Source organism: Theropithecus gelada, chromosome 3 (genome assembly GCF_003255815.1).
Source record: "Theropithecus gelada isolate Dixy chromosome 3, Tgel_1.0, whole genome shotgun sequence".
In the NCBI taxonomy this organism is placed as follows: Eukaryota; Metazoa; Chordata; class Mammalia; order Primates; family Cercopithecidae; genus Theropithecus; species Theropithecus gelada.
Genome location: NC_037670.1, coordinates 168,059,181 through 168,070,909, shown reverse-complemented (window position 1 = coordinate 168,070,909; position 11,729 = coordinate 168,059,181). Strand labels below are relative to the sequence as shown.

Below are 11,729 nucleotides of genomic sequence, written 5' to 3'. Positions count from 1 at the left end.
GCCTGTAGTCCCAGCTACTCGGGAGGCTGAGGCAGGAGAATGGCGTAAACCCAGGAGGCAGAGTTTGCAGTGAGCTGAGATCCAGCCACTGCACTCCAGCCTGGGCAACAGAGCGAGACTCTGTCTCAATAAATAAATAAATAAATAAATAAATAAATAAATAAAATAAAAATATGACTTAAGTGAATTACTCTCTTAGAACCACACCCTCAAGTAAACCTCTACTGAGCTGCAGGTTGATTTCAGTGTCAGAACTCCTGCCCAGTGATTACTCATCCATCATGAGTGGTTTTTGTTTATCTCAGTCATATACAGTATATTTGCCTTGTTTGACAACTGAAAAAAACTGGAAAATGCTGAAAAAATTGGGGAAAAAATATATCAGAGAAAGAAAAAGTAAAAGAATAACTAGTCTTTGCTAGCCTAGTCTAGAATAACTAGAAAAGCTATTGCCTAACTGTGGTTTCTTTGCTCCCTTCATACTGATGCAGATATGGAAAATAATAATAATTTTCAGTAGTAATTACTATTAAAAAGCTATAATGAGTACTACTTATGTGTCATGTACATATATTATTTATTTCATCCTCACAGCTGCTACTCCACTTAACATATCAGGAAACTAAGGCATGATGTATACCTATAAGGGTACACATTACAAGATCTACATTTTTAAAGAATTAAAACCTACTGAAAGTAATAAAAAAATAAATCTGAAAAAATGGAAAGGCAGACCAATTCTTACATAGGAAGAGCCAAAGTAATGGAGATACACATCTCCTTATGTTAAATTGCACATTTAACAGGATCCCAATTAATTTTTTAAAAGAAATTTATTTTTGAGACCACACAAAATTATTCTAGAAATAATAATCAAAAAATTTCTGAAAAAGATTTATGAAGAAGGACTAGTTTACCAGATATTTAAAACATATTTTAAACCTAAAACAATTCAAATGCTATAGTCAAAGCACATGCTTACACCAAGGCAGTGAAACAGAATGGACAGTCTAGAAATAAGCTAAAATACACAATAATTTAATACATCATAAAAAGTAGCACTTTAGATCTGTGGAGAAAAAATTTCAATAAATAGCATTAAGACAACAAGTTAATAATCTGAAAAAATAAAATTTATCAAAAAATATACCTTATATCGGGATTTAAAATATTTAAGTGTAAGAATGAAAATGTAAAAGTACAAGAAGAAAATAAAAGAGAATATTTATGATAAGAACATGAGGATTGCCTGCTAATTATGAGGCAAAATCCCAGAAGTCATTAAACTTTTTTGGATGAAATCAGCAAAAATTTCTGTATATCACAAGCCATTACTGTAAAAGTAAAAACAAACAAAAATACAGATGGTGTATTAGTCTGTTTTCACACTACTATAAAGAACTACCTGACACTGGGTAATTTATAAAGGAAAGGGGTTTAATTGACTCACAGTTCCACATGGCCGGGAGGCCTCAGGAAACTTATACAATCATGGCAGAAGGTGAAGGGAAAGCAAGTACCTTCTTCACATGGTGGCAGGAAAGACAGAGTGAGTGAACGAGGAAGTGCAACACTTTTAAACCATCATATCTTATGAGAACTCACTCACTATAATGATATCACCGTGGGGAAATCACCCTCATGATTCAATCACCTCCCACCAGGTCCCTCCTTTGACATATGGGGATTACAATTTGAGATGAGATTTGGGTGGGAACACAGAGCCAAACCATATCATTCCACCTCTGGCCCTTCCCAAATCTCATGTCCCTTTCACATTTCAAAACCAACCACACCTTTGCAACAGTCCCCCAGAGTCTTAACTCATTATAGCATTAACTCAAAAGTCCAAGTCCAAAGTCTCATCTGAGACAAGGCAAGTCCCTTCTGCCTATGAGCCTGTAAATTCAAAAACAAGTGAGTTACTTCCAAGATACAGAGTAGGTACAGGCATTGGGTAAATGTTCCCATTCCAAACGGGTGAAATTTTCCAAAACAAAGGAGCCACAGGCCCCACGCAAGTCCAAAGCACAGCAGGCAGTCATTAAATCTTAAAATTCCAAAATGATTTTCTTTGACTCCATGTCTCACATCCAGGGCATGCTGATGCAAGTGGTAAGCTCCCATAGCCTTGGGCAGATCCACCTCTGTGGCTCTGCAGGGTACAGGCCCTGTGGCTGATTTCATGGGCTGGCATCAGGTGCCTATAGCTTTTCCAGGCCCATAGCACAAGCTGTTGTTGGATCTACCATTCTGGAGTCTGGAGGACAGTGGCCCTCTTGTCACAGCTCCACTAGGCAGTGGCCCAGTGGGGACTCTCTTTGGGGACTGCAACCCCACATTTTCCCTTTGCACTGCCCTAGTAGAGGGCTCGGCATGCAGCCTCCATGAGGGCTCTGCCCATGCAGCAGACCTATGCCTGGACATCCAGTTATTTTCATACATCCTCTGAAATCTAGGCAAAGGTTCTCAATCCTCAATTCTTGCTTTCTGTGCACCTACAGACCCAACGCCATGTGGAAGCTGCCAAGGGTTGGGGCTTGCAGGTTCTGAAGTAACAGTCTAAGCTGTACCTTGGCCTCTTTTAGCCATGGCTGGAACTGGGGCAGTTGGGATGCGGGGCACCAAGTCCTGAGGCTGCACAGAGCAGCAGCAGGGCCCTAGGGCTGGCCCATGAAACCATATCATCCTCCTAGGCCTCCAGGCTTGTGATGGAAAGGGCTGCCACAAAAATCTCTAACATGCCCTGGAGACATTTTCCCTATTGTTTTGGCTATTAACATTCAGCTCCTCATTACTTATGCAAATTTGTGCAGCCAGCTTGAATTTCTCCCAGAAAATGGATTTTTCTTTTCTACCTCATGATCAGGCTGCAAATTTTCCAAACATTTTTGCTGTGTTTCCCTTTTAAATAAAAGTTTCAGTTTAAGATAATTTCCATGAATGCATATGACGAAATGCTTTCAGAATCAACCAGGTCACCTCTTGAATGCTTTGCTGCTTAGAAATTTCTTCCAGCATATACCCTAAATTATCTCCCTCAAGTTCAAAGTTCCACAGATCTCTAGGGCAGGGCCAAAATACCACCACTCTCTTTGCTAAAGCATAGCATGAGTGACCTTTACTCCAATTCCCAAGAATTTCCTCATCTCCATCTGAGACAATGTCAGCCTGGACTTCATTGTCCATATCACCATTAGCATTTTGGTTAAAACCATTCAACAAGCTTCTAGGATGTTCTAAACTCTCCCACATCTTCCTGTCTTCTTCTGAGCCCTCCAAACTGTCCCAGCCTCTGCCTGCTACACAGCTCCAAAGTCGCTTCCAAATCTTCAGGTTATCTTTAGAGCAGTACTCCACTCCTGGTACCAATTACCTGTATTAGTCCATCTTCACACTGCTATAAAGAACTACCTGAGACTGGGTAATTTATAAAGGAAAGAGGTTTAATTGACTCACAGTTCCATATGGCTGGGAAGCCTCAGGAAACACAGTCATGGCAGAAGGTGAAGGGGAGGAAAGTACCTTCTTCACATGACAACAAGAGAGAGAGAGCAAAGAAGGAAGTACCACAGTTTTAAACCATCAGATCTTGTGAGAATTCACTCACTATCATGAGAATATCACGGGAGACACAACCCCCATGATTCAATCACATTCCACCAGGTCCCTCTCTCAATGCGTGGGGATTACAATTTGAGATGAAATTTGGGTGGGGACACAGAGCCAAACCACATTACATGGCAAAGGAAGTAGGTACAAATGCAAAGCATGAAGGAGTTCTTTTATGTTGATGGAATGGTTCTGTATCTTGATTGTAATTACACAAGTCTCTAAATAGGATAAAATTGCACAGAACTACACACACAAGCACACAAATGTAAGTTTTTAAAGTAGTGAAAATTGAATAAGGTCTGTAGACTAACAGTAATGTAGCAATGTCAATTTTCTAGTTTTGTTACACTACAGCTATATAAGATGTCACCACTGGGGGAAGCTGGATGAAGATTTATGCTATTTTTGCAACTTCATGTGAGTCTATCATTATTTCAAAATAAAAGAACTTTTAAAACTAACATTAGAATTAAGAAAAAAATGAAATAAAAAACACTGGGAGTAGGGAATTGCTTTGCTGCTTATATCACAAATAAACAGCGAATTCCTCTAGGATATAAAGGGTTCCTCAAAACCAATAAGAAAAAGGCCAAAATCAAATCCAAAAAAGATACAGACTGTCCACAGGAAATAAACATAAATGGCTCTAAACATATTAAATAATTATAAACACTCACTCATAGTAAGAGTCATGCAAATGACAGCTAATATGTTTTTTTTTTAGCCTAACAGATTAGCAAAAAACTAAAAGTGTGAAAAAAGTTCTCTAATAAATTGCTGGTGGAAAAGTAAATTGATGCAAACCAATAAAGGGTGATATCTGTCAAAATTAGAAATGCACGTTCCATTTAACTCAGTAATTCCATTTCATGAGACTTATCCTATAGTTATTTTGCACACATGCGAAACTACATATGCAGAAGATTATTCATTAGAGCATTATTATAACAACAAAAAACAGGAAGTAACCTAAATGACCACAAACACAGGGCTAGTTAAAGAAATTGTGGTATGTCAGTGCAAAATTTTTAAAGTGAGGAAATACTATGCATGTCCACATACATAGCTCTCCAAGATACATTATAAGGTGAAAAGAGCAAGGAGCAAGGCAATGTGTGTATTCTGCAACCATTGTGTGGAAAGATGGAGACATTATAAGTTATTTGACTGGTAGCTAGTTAGGTACTAGTATAGAATATACCAGTGCATAAGTTAGTTGACTGGTTCATTAAGCATTAGTGGCTTTCGGTATAGAATAAAATATCTCTGCAAGGATAGACATAAAACTGGTAAGAATGCCTCAGGATGGAACAGATAGGAAGGAGATTTTCTATACATACTCTTCAATAGGTTTTGAATTTTCAGTCATGAAAATATATTACCTATTTTTAAAACTAAATGCTTAAATGAAAAATGTAGAGCCATGTGCCCAAAGATTACTGTTCATGAGTATTCATCCACTCATCGGTGCATCCCCTAATCAATAAGGAAAACTTCACTGTTAGAGGAAATTACAATTTCTTTCTAACAGGAATTCAGCTGCAAGCTAGTCTCTGAAATTTGCACATTGATGTCCTTTAGCAAAAACGTTTAAGCTATCTTAGAGGCACTCATCTGTAAATAAATTTTTTCCAAAATTATTTCTAAAATCATTTGCATAGTAATTGGAGCAAGTTATTTTAAAACAGTATTTAAACGTAAAATTTTGAACAGGGTAGTTCCTTTTAAAACGACATTTAAGTAGTTTTTAGATACAAACTAATGATCTTTTTTAAGACAGGGTCTCACTCTGTTACCCAGGCTGGAGTACATTGTTGCGATCACAGCTCACTGCAGCCTCTATCTCCTGGGCTCAAGTGATCCTCCCACCGCAGACTCACCAGTATCTAGGACCACAGGTGCACACCACCACACTTGGCTGATCTTTTTTTTTTTTTTTTTTTTTTTAATTTTTAGTAGAGAGGAGGTCTCACTATCTTGCCCAGGCTGCTCTTGAACTCCTGAGCTTGAGCAGTCTGCCTGCCTCAGCCTCCCAAAGTGTTGGAATTACAGATGTCACCACTCCCAGTCTAATGAAATTCCTGAGTCTGTTTTTCAGATTGAAAAGTACATGTTTATTCCATGCAGATGTGACTCTGTGACACACGCTTAAGGAAGAAAAGAAAGTCACAATGTGTCTTTTCTCTAAAGGAATGATAAACAAGAAAAAAGTCTGGCTACTACTCAGACTTCAGAGAAGAGAAAATTGAAGTCAGAAATGTTAATGAGAAAAGAGACCGGGTGGTGTAAAGAAATCTTCCAGTACACTTAATAAAATTAAAACCAGATTATCCCAGTTTGTGTGGAGACAAAGTATCTTCGTGCAGTAAAGGGCAATCAGAACTCACAGCCCAGGCCACTGCCTGCCACAACTGCCTGTCCCTTGGGACTCTCATAGTAACCATGACATTTGTCCTCAAGAAGGCTGTCGCTTCCCTATCCACATCTCAGTTCAGCCATAGAGACAAATACTTGCTCTTAACTTTCTGAAAGGCAGTGGAGATGGAATGGCACAGTTAATCAACACTTTTAACCGAAGCCTTCCACATAACAAAGGGGTACAAACATAAAAAGATAGCATGGCATGGTATTAACATCTTCTGAACTTCTGAGCAAGACTGGCTCTCTGGAATCCATGGGATTGCATCTTAATAATATTCCACAGAAGGGAAGCATGCTGAGAGTTCCCAGATTTCCTTGTCTCCTCCGCTTCCCAGAGGAGGAACACCTATAGCACGACCCAGTATTCATCTACCTATGAAAACACCTCCATGTCGGTGGGCCACAGCTCTGCCATCCTCACCTTTCTTTTCCGGGGGTCTAGATAAGGAGACCATGCCATCTAGGCCACCCAGAAGCCCCTTGCCAACAGCAGGAGTTGCCAGAACACACTTTGAAGCTTGAGGTTGTTGAAGATGAGAATGAAGGGATGGACAGACACGCTCAGGTAGACTGCAATTTGCCATGGCCAGTAAAAGTCGTTCTGCATGGAGATAAATTTTGTGGCATCAATGATCAGGGACAGAAAGGACAGAACATAAAGAATGAGGAAGGAGATGAGGAACTTCAGAGCTCTGGTGTGAGCCTGGGTGCTGGGGTCCTGCAGGCTGTGGCTGTTGTGCTGCATTCTCCAAGTATGCCTCCTCAGAGAATTAATGAGCAGCGTAATTGAGAGCAGAAAAACGGAACAAGGAATTGACCAGATGACCAGTTGCGCGAACAGGAAATAGTAAATTTCTGTCATTGCATTCCACTCGTAGGTCATGTTCCCAGAAAATGTTCTAATTAAAAACTGTTGATATGCAGAGTAGTTCACCCAAAACAACAGAAGGGCTATGATGAAGGAGATCAGGACAGAGCCCAACAGGAGCCAGGGCACCCACCCTGGGAACCTCCACTTCAGCCACAGGAAGGTGGGGTGGGTGATGTTAGCGATCTTCACACAGAACAGGACGCTGAGCCAGCTGCAAAACCAGAAGGTGACTGAGTTCAGGAAGTGCCAGTGTAGATGGAAGAACTGTTGAGTGAGAACCCCAGAGCGCTCGACCACATGGGCAGAGTGATAGAAGTTGTGCCCCATCCCAACCAACTGCAGGTAGAAGCGGAAGGCACCCAAGCTAAGGAGGATCATGTCCAAGGGTAGCAGCCTGCCATATCGAAGCCACTCCCTGCCCAGCACCAGCACAATGAAGCCATTCGCCGCAATCCCCAGAAGACTCAGCAGGCTAAAGAGCAACATGAAGAAGGCCCTCAGTGCTGCTTGCATTCTGACCCCTCCTGCAGTCCCCACTTGAGTGCCTTGGTCCCTGGCCTCCTCCCTGCCCCTAGCCACAGTCCTGCTTTTAATCTTTCCTAGGAGTGCTAAAGAGTGGTCAGGCTCTGCATCTGAACCAGAGCTCACTTAAAGAGGAGGATGCTCAGGCTAAAGAGGAGAGGTGTGCTCTTGGCTCAGACAGGATGCAAATTTCTCCTAGTGTCAGTTACCACTAGGCCTGCAAACTACTCTAATTTGCCTTGTCCGGTTTTGCCTGCATGCTGCCATGGTTAGCATCAATGTCTATGATTTGTCTGGGTCTCTGTGACTGAGTTCTATCCTCAGGCCAAATGAACGCTCCTCTTCCCATCAGAACATTCTCAAGACTTTAAATATGGAGACAAGTATAGGAGATACCTAGGAAAAATAGTGACACCGAAGAATTCTGTGTCAGCACTTCCCTGTTACACATCCACACTTACCTTGCTGCCTTTGCGCACAAATCCCTTCAAAATCAAATACCTCTTCTACCTCTCCATCCAAATCTCTATTTAGATCCTCCATGAATCCTGAGACATAAACGATAATGGTTTAAGCGGGTTTTGTATTTCCAGTGAGAGAATTCCTTATCCTGTGGTTGAGGGGCCTTCTGAAGCAGGACTGAGAGCCCCTGTTTCTTGCTGGGTGTTGGTGGGAGGCTGCTCTCTGGTCCTAGAGGCCTCTCACAGTCTCTACCAAGTGAGCTGTTTCAGCATGGCCACTCACGTCAAGTCAGCAGTCTCTAAAGGGAGTCTGCTAACAAGATGGGGTCTTAAATAACATAACACAATAGTTGGAGTGACAGTCTATCACCTTTGCCATATTCTATTGGCTAGAAGCAAGTCACAGTCACCAACAACACTCAGAAGAAGGAGGTTACACAAAGGCCCAATACCAGGGTTGAGGGACAGGCAGGGCCATTTTACAGTCTGTCTGCCACCCCGAGGTACCCAAGGCATATGTGAGTCTAACACCAACATCAAAAAGAGGTCCCTATAAGACCATGTTGAAAGTAAAAATATTTCCTTTTAAAATATATCTACCACCTCACATACTTTCTGTTTTCAGTTTTTTCATGTATAGTGAGAACACTTAAGATCTACCCTCTGATGAAAGTTCAAGTATACAGTGCAGTATTGTTTACTATACTCATACTACCATACATTAGGTTTCCAAAGCATGTTCACTTAGCATAACTGAAACTTCATACCCCTTGATCAATATCTCCCCATTTCTCCTTCCCCAACCCTGGCAACCACCAATCTACTCTCTACTTCTGTGGGTTTGTTTTTTTAGATTCCACAAGTAAGTGAGATCATACAATACATGTATTTCTGTCTGGAGTATTTCACACAGCATAATGTCCTCCAGTTCTGTCTATGTTGTTGCAAATGGCAGAATCACCTTTTCTAAGACTGAATCATATTCCATTGTGTATGCACACCACATTTTCTTTGTTCATTCATCTGTTAATGGGCTTTTAGATTGTTTCCACGTCTTGGCTATTGTGAATAATTTTCAATGAACGTGGGAGTGCAGATATCTCTTCAGGATACTAATTTCATTTCCTTTGAATATACACCTAAAAGTGGAATTACTGGAACATAAGGTAGGTCTGTTTTTAATTTTCTGAGAAATCTTTACACTGTTTTCCATAATTTATATTCCTGTCAACAGAGTGAAAGAGTTGCTTTTTTCTGTATTTGTGCCAACACTTGTTATCCTTCATCTTTTTGGTAACAGCCATTCTAACACATGTAAGGTGATATCTCATTGTGGTTTTGATTTGCATTTCTCAGTTGATTTGTGATATTAAACATATTTTCATACAATTTTTGTATTCTTTTGAGAGATGTTATTCAGGTCCTTTGCCCATTTTAAAATCAGGTTATTTGGGTTTTTTGTTTGTTTTTGCAATATAGTTGAGTAAGTAAGTTCCTTATATTTTTATTTGTTTTATTTATTTATTTATTTTTTCAGATGGGGTCTCACTATGTCACCCAGGCTGGAGTGCAGTAGCACCGTTACAGCTCACTGGAGCCTCAAGGTAGGAAGGATGATCCAATCTTCCCACCTCAGCCTTCTAGGTAGCTGGGACTACAGGCATGCACTGCCACACCCAGTCAGATTTTTTTTATTTTTTGTACAGACAGAGTTTCACTATGTTGCCCAGGCTAGTCTCAAACTACTGGGCTCATGCAATCTTTCTGCCTTGGCATCCTCAAATGCCGAGATTACAGGTGTGAGCCAGGGCACCCAGCCAAAGTTCCTTATATATTTTGGAAATTAACACTTATTACATATGTGGTTTATGAATTTGAGAGAATGGAATTCTCCCAATTTCCATTCTGCTGGTTGTTTTCTTTGCTTTGCAGCTTTTTATTTTGATGCAATCCCATTTGTCTATTTTTATTTAGCTGAATTCTTGCCTGTGCTTTTGGTGTAATTTTCTATAAATCATTACCCAAACCAGTGTCAAGAAGCTCTTTTCCTATGTGTCCTTCTAAGAGTTCTATGATTTCAGGTCTTGCATTTAAATATTTAATATATTTTGATTTAACTTTACATAAGCCGGGTGCAGTGGCTCAAGCCTGTAATCCCAGCATTTTGGAAGGCCAAGATGGGCGGATCACGAGGTCAGGAGATCGAGACCATCCTGGCTAACCCCGTGAAACCCCGTCTCTACTAAAAAAAATACAAAAGCTAGCCGGGCGAGGTGGCGGGTGCCTGTAATCCCAGCTACTCGGGAGGCTGAGGCAGGAGAAGGGCATGAACCCAGGAGGCGGAGCTTGCAGTGAGCTGAGATCCGGCCACTGCACTCCAGCCTGGGCGACAGAGCAAGACTCAGTCTCAAAAAAAAATAAATTAATTAATTTAAAAAATTTTAAAAAAACAAAAAACTTTACATATGGTGTAAGAAGAGGATCAAATTTCATTCTTCTGCATGTGGATACCCAGTTTTCCCAACCTCATTTATTGAGGAGACTATCTTTTCCCCACTGTGCATTCTTGTCACTTTGTCAAAAATCAATTGACCACAGATGTGTAGTTTTATATACGGGCTTTCAATCCTACTCCATTGGTCAATGTGTCTGTTTTTTTTTTTTTTTTTTTTTTTGCCAGAACCATGCTGTTTTGATTGCTATCATTTTGTAATATATTTTGAAATCCAGTAGTGTGATACATACAGCTGTGTTCTTTTCAGTCAGGATGGCTTTAGTTATTCAGGGTCCTTTGTGATTCCACATGAATTTCAGGATTTTATTTCTATTTCTGTGAAGAGTGATATTGGAATTCTCGTAGGAGTTACATGAAATCTGTAGATTACTTTGGATAATTTGGATATTTTGACAATATTTATTTTTCCAATCCATGAACATAAGATATCTTTCCATTGATTTATGTCCTCTTCAGTTTCTTTCATCAGTGTTTTATATTTCAGTATACAGATCTTTCACTTCCCTGGTTAACTTTACTCGTAAGTATTTTATTTTTTATGCTATTATAAATAGGATTTTTTCTTAATTTCTTTTTCAGTTTATTGCTAGTGCATAGAAATGCTTCTGATTTTTGTAAGCTAATTTCATATCCTGCAACTTTACTAAATTCATTCCATTTTAATAGTTTTTGGTGGTATCTGCAGGATTTTTTATACATAAGATTGTACCATCAGCAAACAGAAAATTTCACTACATCCATTCCTATTTCAATGCTTTTTATTTTTCTCTAGTCTAATTGATCTGGTTAGGGTATCCAGTATCATGTGGAACAAAAATGGTAAGAGAAGACATTCATGTCTTATTCCTGATATAAGAAGAAAAGCCTTCAACTTTTCACAGTTGAGTATGACGTTAGTAGTGGGCTTATAATATAGGGCCTTTATTGTGTTGAGGAGCATTCCTTCTCTTTTTTTTTTTTTTTTTTTGGAGACAGAATCTCACTCTGTCGCCCAGGCTGGAGGGCAGTGGCGCGCTCTCCGCTCACTGCAAGCTCTGCCCCCCAGGTTCATGCCATTCTCCTGCCTCAGCCTCCTGAGTAGCTGAGACTACAGGTGCCTGCCACCATGCCTGGCTAATTAGCCGGGCGTGGGAGCATTCCTTCTAAACCTAATTTGTTGACAGTTTTTACCATGAGAGGATGTTAAATTTTATCAAATGCTTTGTCTGACTCACTATTGAAATGGTCATAAGATTTTTAGCCTTCATTGTATTAATCTGGTGAATTACATGTATTGATTTCTGTATTTTAAACCAACCATACATCCCAAGGATAAATCCCACTT

General features: G+C 40.0%; 1 protein-coding gene across 1 annotated transcript; it reads right to left on the bottom strand.

Annotated features, from left to right (window-relative positions):
• Nucleotides 1-6,496: 6,496 nt before the first annotated feature.
• Nucleotides 6,497-7,420, bottom strand: TAS2R41 (taste 2 receptor member 41). Its single transcript, XM_025381140.1, has one exon. The coding sequence runs from the start codon at nt 7,418-7,420 to the stop codon at nt 6,497-6,499; it is 924 nt and encodes a 307-aa protein (XP_025236925.1).
• Between the last annotated feature and the right edge of the window lie 4,309 nt (nt 7,421-11,729).

What these genes read in the sequence shown, in the direction of transcription:
- TAS2R41 (XM_025381140.1), bottom strand. Translation starts at nt 7,420, where the DNA reads ATGCAAGCAGCACTGAGGGCCTTCTTCATGTTGCTCTTTAGCCTGCTG.